At 39.3% G+C, this 14046-nt stretch overlaps 1 protein-coding gene across 4 annotated transcripts in view; it reads right to left on the reverse strand.

Moving 5' to 3' along the window:
• The window catches only part of LOC112259967 (adhesion G protein-coupled receptor L3), a 342605-nt gene that overhangs the window by 51767 nt on the left and 276792 nt on the right, over nt 1-14046 (reverse strand). For all 4 annotated transcript variants that reach the window (XM_042328358.1, XM_042328359.1, XM_024434684.2 and 1 more), the window contains one exon: nt 6613-6732. In XM_042328358.1, coding sequence (XP_042184292.1) covers nt 6613-6732 — 120 coding nt within the window. The remainder of the gene's footprint in view (nt 1-6612; nt 6733-14046) is intronic.

Raw genomic sequence — 14046 nt, forward strand, 5'->3', positions numbered from 1 at the left:
CGCTATACTTTATCAGACCTTGTGTTAGGGGTGGCAAACCCCCCTCATGGAGGGCTACCCATCTGCTAGGCTCTCTCTCCAGCCCTTATCTAACACACCTGATTATACTAATTAGCTGCTTTCCATGACCTTGATAGCAGGCAGAATCAGGTGTGTTATAACATGGTTGGAGCAAAATGTAGACCCAGTAGCTCTCAAGGAGGGTTGGTCAACTCTGCCTGAAACCAACACTATTTTGGCAATCTTTCCATTATATTGATGTTATTCAAGGGAAACTATGAATTTACGGTGTAACGGGTATGTAAATTCAAGTGGTACTTATAACACTTCTAAGGGTGGATTCAAACCAGACAAACTGATGCGTAAGAAACGCAGCAACTCAATGCTTTTCAGTAAGAGCAGTGCATTGGGGGAGTGCCACGGACATGGGTTTTTCTAGAAACTAGGGAGTATTTCCTACACCGGATGACTTGTTTTCGCTGTTTATAAGTGATTGATAATAATCTGACAATTTTCATTTTCAGGTCATTACATTAGGATATAAGAGGGGATCAATACTGTAGCTATATTCAATACAATTCACGAGTTGATTTAAAACCTCTCTCATAGTTGGTGTGTTGACAGATTTTTCACATACTGTAAAACATGACTATTCTGTCCTTGCATTTACGGCAGTGTAAATTGTTGTTATATCATATATGAATTGTGAATCATCTAAATGAATCATTGAACTTGAGCCCTGTAAGAATCCTGGATCTAGCTGTTGGACAGTTTTTTGCGTCGAGATCTCAGAAATGCAGTGTACCCAAGTAACATGTTGTGTCACCTTATGTTACATGGGTGAAAACAGTTAATGGGAACACAAATCCACAAAAATGTAAGCGATTGTAAAATCGAATGCTTCTAACCGAAAGAGTCACCTTATTTTAATACCAGTCTTAGTCGTTTTAACTCAAATATAATTACGTCTTAGTCATATTTTGTCTTTGAATAATGATTTAGTCTAGTTATTGTCATAATTACAGTGGGCCATTTTAGTTAATTAACTAAATGCCCTCAAATTTTTGCCACATGACATTCGTATTGCCTCAATCTATAGTAAACATATATCACTGACTTCCATGTGCACAAACATACATAGCCTTGTCCTACCAACATATTTTTATGCATAACATCCAATTCTCTTCCCAACAGCAGAAATACGACAAACATGTACACTTCCTTCAGAAGTATTTACACCCCTTCACTTTTTGTGATACAGTCTGAATTGATTCAAATGTAGATGTTCTTGTCACTGGCCTACACACACAATATCCCATACTGTGAAAGTGAAATTATATTTTTCAAAACTATTACTAATTCAAAGCTGAAATGTCCTGAGTCAATAAGTATTCAACACATTTATTATGGCAAGCCTACGTTTATTTATTTTTTATGTGTTTAACAAGTCATAAAATAAGCTTCAAGGACTCACGCTGTATGCAATAATAATGTTTAACTTCTTTGGGATAGGGGGCAGCATTTTCACTTTTGGATGAATAGCGTGCCCAGAGTAAACTGCCTCCTACTCAGTCTCAGATACTAATATATGCATATTATTAGTAGTATTGGATAGAAAACACTCTGAAGTTTCTAAAACTGTTTGAATGATGTCTGTGAGTATAATAGAACTCTTATGGCAGGCAAAAACCTGAGAAAAAATCCAAACAGGAAGTGGGAAATCTGAGGTTTGTAGTTTTTTAACTCAGCCCCTATCGAATACACAGTGGGATATGGGTTATTTTGCTTCCACTAGATGTCAACCGTCTTTAGAACGTTGTTTCGGGCTTCTACTGTGAAGTGGGAACGAATGAGAGCTGTTTGACTAAGGTGTCTGGCAGCAGCCTCGTTCTCAGTCACGCGTGTTCACATGAGAGGTATCTCTCGTTCCATTCCTTTTCTACAGACAATGGAATTCTCCGGTTGGAACATTATTGAACAGTTAGGATAAAAACATCCTAAAGATTGATTCTATACTTAGTTTGACAAGTTTCTTCGACCTGTAATATAACTTTTTGAACTTTTCGTCCGACTGGACCTGTTTGGATTTACCAAATGCCCTAACAAAAGAAGCTATTTGGACATAAACGATGGACATTATTGAAACAAAACAAACATTTATTGCAGAACTGCGATTCCTGGGAGTGCATTCTGATGAAGATCATCAAAGGTAGGTGAATATTTATCATGCTATTTCTGACTAATGTTGACTGCGCAACATGGCGGATATTTATTTTGATGGGGTTTGGGCTCTGAGCGCCGTACTCAGATGATGCTTTTTCCGTTAAGTTTTTAAAAAATCTGACACAGCGGTTGCATTAAGGAGAAGTGTATCTAAAGTCCCATGCATAACACTTGAATTTTCATCAACATTTATAATTAGTATTTCTGTGAATTCATGTGGCTCTCTGCAAAATCACAGCATGTTTTTGAACTACTGAACATAACACACTAATGTAAAATTAGATTTTTGGATATAAAATGCACTTTATCGAATAAAACATACATGTATTGTGTAACATGAAGTTCTATGAGTGTCATCTGATGAAGATCATCAAAGGTTAGTGATTAATTTTTATCTCTATTTGTGCTTTTTGTGACTCCTCTCTTTGGCTGGAAAAATGGCTGGGTTTTTCTGTGGCTTGGTGGTGACCTAACATAATCGTTTGTGGAGCTTTCGCTGTAAATCATTTTTGAAATCAGACACTGTGGCTGGATTAATGGGAATTGTATCTTTAAAATGGTGCCTAATACTTGTATGTTTGAGAAATTTGATTTAGGAGATTTCTGTTGATTTGTATTTGGCGACCTGCAATTTCATTGGCTGTTGGCAGGGGGTTCCGCTAGCGGAACGGGGTTAGACAGTTTAACACGATTTTTGAATGACTACCTCATCTCTGTACCCTGCACATACAGATAATTGCAAGGTCCTTTGGTCGAGCAGTGAATATCAAACACAGATTCAACCTTAAAGACCAGGAAGGTATTCCAATGACTCGCAAAGAAATGCACCTATTGGTAGACGGGTAAAAAAAAAAAAAAAGCAGACAATGAATATCCCTTTGTGCATGGTGAAGTTATTAATTACACTTTAGATGGTGTGTAAATTCACTCACTTACTACAAAGATACAGGCGTCCTACCTAACTCAGTTGCCGGAAAGGAAGGAAACTGCTCAGGGATTTCACCATGAGGCCAATGGTGACTTTAAAACAGGTTGAGTTTAATGGCTGTTTAATGTCTAATGGCGTTATCGAACGTTGCAGATAGAAATTTCATGAGTAGAGACAACGTTATTTCTTATTTAACATGTCAGAGAGGCATGTTAAAGAGGCATCCTACCTCATTTGCACATGCTGTATTTTGATTTTCTACTGTATTATTATTATTGATTGTATGTTTGTTTATTCCATGTGTAACTCTGTGTTGTTGTATGTGTTGAACTGCTTTGATTTATCTTGGCCAGGTCGCAGTTGCAAATGAGAACTTTTTCTCAACTACCTGGATAAATAAAGATAAAATAAAATTTTGTCTGCATAGCACCTGGCAATGCAATGCAGTGGGGAAAGTGGGAGGGTTGAGCGAGATTACAAATTCAAAGACAGCCTACTTTTGTACTCTCACGGGAAATAAAAACATTGCTAGACTGTTGTTTTACTATTGAACTCATGTATGCTATTGTTTTTAATTTCATAAAGCAACTTGTGTTTCTTAACCAGGTGTAGGTTAGCTAACTAGAAGGCTGGTGTGACTGGTTAGCTACGGGGAAGCAAGAGTCACTTGCACAATGTGTATAATTGGAGGAGGAGCCGGAGTGGAGCAGTGGGAAGGACACTCATCTTGTCCCACTGCTGTACAGAACTGTGCTGTGCATCTGTGCCTCTAATATGTGGCCCGTTTCAGGAAACTAGGCTATGTCGTGGGTCACTACTTCACAGGAGAGCTGTTTGAACGTAAAAAAAAATGTAAATGTGTTTTTTGGCAGAAATGCCTTCTTGAACATGTGAACTTTCATGTGTCTTAATAACAATCATATGTGCCATCTGTAAATACCAATAAAATTGTAAAATTACGAGCCTAGTTGGTTAAGCCACAGAAAAAGTCAGCAACCTTCCCGCTAACCATGATTGGCTGAGATAATGAGTGGGCTGGACATGCCAAGAGATGAGTTGGGATTGGTCTGCCATATAGTACGCTACTGTCTATTTGAGCTGGTCAGTATTTCTAGGTAATCTTGTTTAACGAGGCAATTGTTTAAATGTATTGTGTAGTAAAACTGCATAAGCCTAATGTCAAGTTAAAGTGTACTGTTAGCTAGCTAACATTAGCTGGTTGGCTCGCTAGCTAACGTTGCATATATGCTCTCCACTTTCTGGAGGACCGAGTTTTCAAATCAGTGGAATTTGAATATGATCGCTAAGGAGATGGAGAAAACACCGGCCTCCGGATTACATCTTCAAACTAAGAGCAACCATGGCATTCGACAGGAGATGCGTCCATCCATGGTGTATACGGGTAAGACAGTTTAGCTAGCTAAATTTCAGATATTACACAATTTTGAGAGATTGTGATTTCATTTCAAGTTAAAGTGTACTGGCTAGCCAGCTAACGTTACGTGTATGATCTTATTATTCGTATCTCAGAGCCATTTGCTTGGCTATTTATAGCCTAATGTATGCTAGCTAACATTAAACCTGGTTGGTAAGCTACCTGCAGATTCATGCAGGGTAGTAATGTCATGAGTTGGGATTGTGGTTCATTGTTTACCTATCTAGGTACATGTCTTAACAAAAAACTAATCTCAGTGTGCCAGAGGGCAGAATAAATGCTGAATTTGAAAACGCTCAACATGCGTTGAATATGGCTGGTGTCAGTAAACGTCAGCAAAAAGCTTAATTAAATTGTTGCCAGCAGCACAGTTACATTCACCAACGCTATGGATAACATGAAAACAGCCTAACCAGCTCTGCTAGGGCAAGTAAAACGGTCAGAGTGCGGTGTTCTCTCATTATGAGTGGGGTGTTCTCTCATTATGAGTGGGGTGTTCTCTCAAGCTAGCCAATGTTACGCAGTTAGCTTGGGTGCTTAACTGCTGTTGTGAGATCAAAACGTTTGGATCTTTCCCTACTCATCGGCAAGAGCGTCCAGTGTGCTGTGCGCTCTGAATGCTCAGAGCGAAAACACTCAGAATTTAAGAACTGACAATCTGATGACACAGTTGCAGTCACCAACGCTCTGGAGAACATAAAAGCCTAACCAGCTCTTCTAGGGCGAGTAATGTTCAGTGAGCTGTTCTCTCATTCTTGTCTGGAAGCAGCTAGCAAATTAGCTTGGGTGCTTGACTCCTGTTGTTAGTCCAGAATGCTCGGATCAAACCTTAAAAATATGGGTGGGGCTAAAGCTTAAGAGGATGTGAACGATGTTGAATGGGTGTAGACAAAGAAGGGCTCTCCAGTAGTAGTACCAAAAATTCAAAGGCTATTTTCTCAAAAGTGAGTTTACAAGTATATCAACTTTTAAAGCAGAATTACTTTCCCATTGTTCCGCAACTGTATACCATTTTGTAGCTCTGAGTCTCCATTTTTATCCAATGTAAAAAAAAAAAACATTTCAAATGTTGCTACATAAGACCGATTTGAGCCAGTCGGTTACATATTAATTGTGATTGTCACTGAAACGCTCTCAATCTCTTTCAAAAAGAGATTAGTAGTCAGATCTTAGTCACAGCGATAATTTTGTCTCATCTTTGTCTTGTCTACTGCGCAACACCCAATGCTATTCCTATTATTTATTCTGGACATAATGACAGCCTAGTGGGTTCTCCACAACATGATCTGGTAATGAAAGAAGATCATAAATGCATTGTGTTTTCCATGTTACACCTGCAATTTTCTAACTATACAAGAGGCTTGAAGTAGCCTACTTGAATTTGAAGCTCAGAAATGGAGGTACTGGGATAGGTCTACCTTGAAAATCTGACATTTCCTGTAAATATTGCAGCCAAATTATAAGTTATCTTGTTCCCTTATAATTATTAGTGATTACATTTTTGATCGGCTCTGTGAGAGATGTGGCCACTTTCGTTTGTTTCCTGTCGCTTCAATTGTAGGGTGTTGCACTACTCTGTTGCGGTAAAACCAGGTGCGGTTAATATGAAGATGACAACATCTAATGATGGCTTCAACAAATCCTTCCGTTACAAAAGGAACCAGGTTTTTGTGACTGTGTCGGCAACATAGGCCACAGAAAAATCTACATTTGTTTGGTCAGCAAGTCAACATTATTCTCACATATTTTAGAATATAATATTAATTTGAATATAAATGCATTGGCAAGGCCTATAGAATGTGTTATTCTTAAAAAATTAAAATACTCCATTACCAGTTTATGTTGCATGCTTTTTGGGGGCGGAGGGCTATATGTACAATTATATAAGCTACAGAGTATGCAGGCCTTCGTTTCAGCCCAGCACCAAGTGACGGAACAAAATACTGCACACCTAAAAAGCTGTTCAGGACTGGAGTTGGAGACCCTTGATGTACAGTAAACATGTATTTATGGCAAAGCCATTTACCATTTCTCCCATGCTGTTTCAAAGTGCTCGCCGACAGGGTGATGGAGTTGCCTTGGCCGCTCTGTGGGAATTTCAGGTCGGGCAGATTTCCTTCCGTACTCATCCTGGCCACCTCCAGCTCTGGGCAGAGGGAAATGAGAAGAAAATGACCATTTAAATAACCTTATTATGAGGGGTGCAAGTGTTGACAGTTGATGCAAGAGAATGCCATCTGGGATAACATGAGCATTATGAGTCAAAATCCATGCATCCATCACTATGGTCTGTCAACCTACTAAAACATGTTAGCATTGAACAATAGCTTTACATTGTAATATGAAACTCAGTTCTGCTCTGACTGTGTGCATCATCACACTGCTGTTTCAGTTCAGAAACAAAGCAGACAAGCGGGTAACAGCAACAAAGTAATTAGAACCCCCTCCCACCCACATCAACAGTCCTTGGGTGTGTTGAATGAAGTATATCGTCTGATTTTGGAAAACTTTGAAGACTAGCGTCTCGCTGAAGCCTCTGATCAAGGCTGAGTTATACACGTCTCACAAAACTTTCTTCATCGAGTGAGGAGGAGTTCAGGTGTAATCCAGGGAGCCTTGTTGCACACTGTACGGTTGAAGAATAGTTGAAGCCGTGGAACGCTTTGGCCCACACTTCAAGGAAGCTATAATTTTTCAGGGTGAGCTGAGTGGAAAGCGATGGGTAGACAAGATAGAGACGGATGGTGAAGACAGCCAGGTTTTGGCGCACTGGCTCAACAGCTGTTGTGTCTGAGGCAAGATCATAATTTGTGGTTCAAAGACTGCGGCATCGTATAGCAGCGGAACAGGAAGCATTTATAGGAGATTGAGAAAGAATCCTTTTATTTTTTATTTTATTTCACCTTTATTTAACCAGGTAGGCAAGTTGAGAACAAGTTCTCATTTACAATTGCGACCTGGCCAAGATAAAGCAAAGCAGTTCGACACATACAACGACACAGAGTTACACATGGAGTAAAACAAACATACAGTCAATAATACAGTATAAACAAGTCTAAATACGATGTGAGCAAATGAGGTGAGATAAGGGAGGTAAAGGCAAAAAAAAAAGGCCATGGTGGCAAAGTAAATACAATATAGCAAGTAAAACACTGGAATGGTAGATTTGCAGTGGAAGAATGTGCAAAGTAGAAATAAAAATAATGGGGTGCAAAGGAGCAAAATAAATAAATAAAATAAATACAGTAGGGAAAGAGGTAGTTGTTTGGGCTAAATTATAGGTGGGCTATGTACAGGTGCAGTAATCTGTGAGCTGCTCTGACAGTTGGTGCTTAAAGCTAGTGAGGGAGATAAGTGTTTGCAGTTATAAGCAATATCGTACTTTTCACGTGCTTGAATTTAGTTTGAGAATACAATTCAAGACACTGACAGAAACCGATCAAAACAACAGTACCTCACCTCTATTCTTTTAAAGGCCCAGTGCAGTGACAATTATGTTGGTCCTGTGTTTTGTATCATATTGTACAACAGCTGATGAAAATAACACTTTAAAACATTTGATCAGTGTTATTTCCTGATAGTTGCTGGTCGAAAATACAATCTACAAAGGACCATCTAATCAGCTTGTTTGCATAGGCGCGAGTTTCACCTAGCCTAATGCACATCACCAGGCGATAAATTAATTATTAACCTCTTACACTGGTGCGATTTGGTATAATTTGGCTCCTGAGTGGAGCAGCGGTCTAAGGCACTGCATCTCAGTGCTAGAGGCGTCACTAGAGACCCTGGTTCGATCCCGGGCTGTATCAAAGCCGGCCATGATCGGGAGTCCCATAGGGCGGCGCACAATTGACCCAGCATCATCCGGGTTAGGGGAGGATTTGACCGTGGTAGGCCATCATTGTAAAATTTGTATTTGTTCTTAACTCGCTTGCCTAGTTAAATAAAGTTTTTTTTTTTTTACGGTATAATCAGGACAATCCAAACATTACACTGTTGATTTGATGTGCATTTTACATTTACTGTACTTTTCGCACACATTTGTTGATAACGAAATCTTAAAATACTCAGGATACATTCAGTGATATGATAAGAATATTCCTGGAAAATTTGGGGAAGGTGCAACATAAGACAAAAAAAATCCAAGGGTTTGAGTGAGAGGTGGTGTCTCCAAGTGGCGCCACACCTCTCCAGTGTGCACAGTTCATACATCATTTCAATGCATGTTTATGACTCAAAGAAGAGTCTTCAACTATAACGTGCTACTTTGAACTCTCCTAGCTGTGCTGTTGAGGTACAAGAACAAGCACACGTAGTTGTTTTCTTTGGAACACAGCCCTGCATCCCCGTCTTTACACAATTACTGTTGTTGTTTGCGCAATCCAAAAAAGGTCCATTTGAATCACAATCTGTTCAGGTTGGCATAATTTGAAAGCGTGTTCTTTTGCCAACATGGCTAGCTAAGTAACAAAATAAAGTCTTACAGTGTGAGGCTTTCACAGGGCAATTCAGAGAAACTGATCATAACCAGGGGTACGCACAATGCCGTCGGGGGTACGCCAAATAAAAATGTGATTCACGTTTCATGTATTTTTTTTCACAATTTCTTCACATTTTCAAACAGGGCAATACATTTGGGTGAGGTTTTTTTCTCGCCTGAGTAGCCTCGTTTCACTGCCAAAAATAAAATTAAACCATCTAGTGTTCAGCGAAATAACAACACAATGTCAAATACAGGTAGCCGAGTCAAATAATTAACATCCAATCACATTAACCGTTACTTTCTCGCCGGAAACCTTCACTCTCGCACCGACATTTAGAAACTAAACATGACAATTAGAAAAATAAGACAAGGGAGTTTTTTGAGCGAGAATAAAGATGACTTTCGAGTAGTAAGACATGTATAAAAGCATCATATATCATTAATAAGAAGGTGCTAGAAGCGTCTTATATGGTGAGCTACCGAGTGGCTAGGACAGGCAAGCCCCGTACTATTGTGGAGGACTGCTGCTGTGGATATGGCTGGGGCAATGCTGGGGGAAAAGGCCAAAAAAACTATACAGACAATATCTTCATCAAACAACACTGTTTCACGACGCATCAGTGACATGGCAGGAGATGTTTTGAAACAATTACTGCTTCGCATAGAAGCAAGTGAATTACATGCCTGGCACAGCTCCGTTACGTTTATGGGGGGTCAATTAAGGAAGACATCGTCTTCTGCAAACCACTTGAAACCAGGACAACAGGAGAGGATATTTTTTAAGTACTGGACAGCTTTGTGACATCAAATGGACTTTGGTGGTCAAGATGTGTTGGTATCTGTACTGATGGCGCAAAAGCCATGACAGGGAGACATGGTTATCAAGAGGCAAAGTACTGACATTTTTAAAAAAGAAAGAAAAAAAGTTTTGTCTGACCGCTTCCATGATGCCGAGTTTCTCACATGATTGGCCTATCAGGGTGATGATTTTCTTGTAAAAATGATCTGAATCTAGGATTACAGGGACTCACCGCAACTATATTCAATGTGCGAGACAACATTTAAGCTATGATTAAGAAGTTGGAGCTCCTTTCTGTCTGCATTAATAACAAGGATAACACACGGGTCTTTCAATCATTGTATGATTTTTTGTGTGCAAATGAACGCAAGCTTGCGGACAATGTCAAATGTGATATAGCGAAGCACCTGAGTGATCTGGGTGCGCAATTACGCAGGTACTTTCCCAAAACAAACAACACAAACAACTGCATTCGTTATCCCTTTCATGCCCTGCCTCCAGTCCACTTATCTCAACAAGAGAGCCTCATCGAAATCGCAGCAAACAGTTCTGTGAAAATTGAATTTAATCAGAAGCCACTGCCAGATTTCTGGATAGGGCTGCGCTCAGAGTTTCCTGCCTTGGCAAATCGTGCTGTTAAGACACTGATGCCCTTTGCAACCACGTACCTATGTGAGAGTGGATTCTCTGCCCTCACTAGCATGAAAACTAAATACAGGCACAGACTGTGTGGAAAAATATTTAAGACTGACTCTCTCCAATACAACCCAACATTGCAGAGTTATGTGCATCCTTTCAAGCACACCCTTCTCATTAACCTGTGGTGAGCTATTCACCATTTTTGATGAACAAATAAGGTTTTATATGTAAGATGGCTAAATAAAGAGCTAAATGATTTATTTTTATTTGTGCCCTGGTCCTATAAGAGATCTTTGTCACTTCCCACGAGCCGGGTTGTGGCAAAAACTCACATTTATTAAACATGAGAATGAGTGTATCGTATAGGGTGTGCGTGGCAGGCTTACAATGATGGCAAAAAACAACATTTGAGAGTGCGCTGACCCTGGTGCTAGAGGGGGTACGCAGCTGGAGGTTGAATGTTTGAAGGGGTACGGGACTATAAAAAGTTTGGGAACCACTGCAATAGACAAACATCGGCTCCTTTTGTTCAGAACAACCCAGGTTATGACGCCATGTCATCTTGTAACTGCACATCAAGCCTAGTGATCATCAACGTTGACACTGTATATTACAATAGTCTTATGATATGGAAATGTGAAGCGCACGTTTGGACTAACGGGTGTTTGGCTTGATTGTGTGACATCAAAGCGGTGATCATTTTAAAAGGTGATTCTACAGCCTTCTTAGACTCAACAACACTGAAGCAACTATCAGCAGACATAAATAGATCAATCCCTAAAAGCAGGTCACCCGAGAAGAAATATTAGACACTTAAAACATTCGCGCGGAGAAAAACAACAGGAATGGATCGTTTTCCCATAGAATTCTATTTAACATTTTGGGACAAAGTAGCATCCCTATTTACACAAATGTGACCCGGTTCAGGAAGATAGGCATATGTCGCACATCACTACTTCACAGGAGAGGCATTTGATTGTCTTAAAAAAATATATCTAAATGCCTTCTGGAACATGTGAACTTAAATGTGCCTTAATAACAAACTTGTATTTATAATGCCCATTACCCCACTGAAGACATTCTTTAAAAAGGTATCTACGCTTAATCCAGTATCAACTAATCTATAGAATGTACTCTATTACATAGACAAAACTCACAAATTCTACAGCACAATGGAAGAGTCATGTCTTAAGTGGAAAACTAACAATGACTCAATCAATGCATTCTGGGAATGTCCAGATGGGCGGAGCTAGAAAGTTGTCTTTCAGAAGTATTACAATGTAAATGTACTTTGAATCCATCAGTCTGCATATTTCAGTTAGATACCCTATAGGTTGGATGATACGAGCACGAGTGTATAGAGCTACTAGCCCAATAGAAAAGAAACACCAAACCTCTCTGCCAATAACAGCTAGTTTTCCCCTCCACACATTCTTGCTTGAAATATTTTTTTGCTAAAAAGCTATTTTTGTCCTTTTTAATATTTTTAGTAAGGTGCTTAATTGATACTCAGAAATGGTTTGATATTGGTATAAAAATGGCTGCTTTGGGCCTGCAAATACTACACTTTAATTTGTTGGGCACAATGGTACCAATGGAATATTCCCAAATGTGCAAACCCTGCCCACCTGTCACTTCAGGCAGGTCCAATCGAATGGCTATAAGTATTTGAAGGAAAACCAAGACTATTTGAACACAGGCCTGGACAGAGATGGGAGAGATGCCATCAAAAGGTCTCAAACTTCTTTTAACTTCTGGCTTGAAGGCCAAGGTTACCTCAAATGCACAAAACAACTACAGAGGAAAGGCATAATCCTCCTATTGTCGTTACCCTTGTTCTCATGCCATGCTTTCACTTTTAAAAAGAACATTAACATTAACATTCCGATTCCTTTGGAGATGGCGACATGTATTCCTATTCAACTGGAAAGATACAATGGCAGAGATACCTACTGTAACAATCCCAAAACTCCAGGGCTAACTGAGTCAGTTGGAATGTTTTTCATCCTGGTGGATGAGCGATGACAAAAAAGGCTTAAGACTGGCTTTAGGCATGGGACACAGCCGCAATAGATTCTGTTGTGCACGGGGTAGCATTCAAAGCTGATTTAAATAATATGCTAATCGGCAGAAATCTGCTCATAAGATTAACGATGAGAGGGAGTGATGCACACACGCAAACACACAAAAGGTGTACAGAAGCTTAACATACTGTATATGCAGGCAGGCACGCACACACCACCAACCCCATCCATAGGCGCGCGCACACAGACACACACACTAACAATGTTACTGGGAGCTCGTTTAGTGAGGTGTACATACTACCAGTAACCAGAGCATGAAAACAGGAAACATCTCCTGGATTTTGTATTGCATGTGAGTACATTAAAATGTATATTTTTCACACAAAGGAGTGGCATAGAAAATAATACATTCAGTGCCTTCAGAAGCTATTCATACCCCTTATTCCACACATTTTGTTGTGTTGTACCCTGACATCAAAAAGGATTAAATATACTTTTGTTCTCACCCATCTACACACAATACCCCATAATGACAAAGTGAAAGCATGTTTTTTGTACATTTTTGGAAATGTATTTTAAATGAAATACAGAAATCTCATTTACATAAGCAGCAGTGAGTCGTTGTGGGTAAGTCTAAGAGCTTTGCAAATCTGGATCGTACAATATTTGCACATTATCATTTTTTTTTATTCTTCAAGCTCTGTCAAGTTGGTTGTTGATCATTGCTAGACAGCCATTATCAAGTCTTGCCATAGATTTAAGTCAAAGTTGTAACTAGGCCACTCAGGAACATTCAATGTTGTCTTGGTAAGCAACTCCAGTTTATATTTGGCCTTGTGTTTTAGGTTGTTGTCCTGCTGAAAGTTGAATTTGTCTCCCAGTGTCTTTTGGAAAGCAGACAACCAGGTTTCCCTTTAGGATTTTCCTGTGCTTAGCTCCCTTCTGTTTCTTTTATCCTAAAAAAAACTCCCTATTCCTTGCCCATAACAAGCATACCCATAACATGATGCAGACACCACCATGCTTGGAAATATGTACAGTCATACTCAGTGATGTGTTGTTGGATTTGCCCCAAACGTAACGTTGTATTCAGGACAATAAGTTCATGTTGTAGCCACATTCTTGCAGTTTTACATAAAGGGCTTATTGCAAACAGGATGCATGTTTTGGAATATGTTTTATTATGTACAGGCTTCCTTTTCACTTTGTCAATTAGATTACTATTGTTGAGTAACTGCAATGTTGTTGATCCATCCTCATAAAAATGTCTAAAAACATAATTCCACTTTTGACATTATGGGTTATTGTGTGTAGGCCAGTGACACAAAATCTCAATTTAATCTATACTAAACTAAAATAGAAATGTAACATGCATCAATTTCAAAGACTTTACTGAGGTACAGCTCATATAATGAAATCAGGCAATTGAAATACATTCCTTGGGCCCTAATCTATGGATTTCACTTGACTGGGAATACAGATATGCATCTGTTGGTTACAGATATCTTTTTTTTA

The sequence above is a fragment of the Oncorhynchus tshawytscha genome, linkage group LG10 (genome assembly GCF_018296145.1).
Source record: "Oncorhynchus tshawytscha isolate Ot180627B linkage group LG10, Otsh_v2.0, whole genome shotgun sequence".
In the NCBI taxonomy this organism is placed as follows: domain Eukaryota; kingdom Metazoa; phylum Chordata; class Actinopteri; order Salmoniformes; family Salmonidae; genus Oncorhynchus; species Oncorhynchus tshawytscha.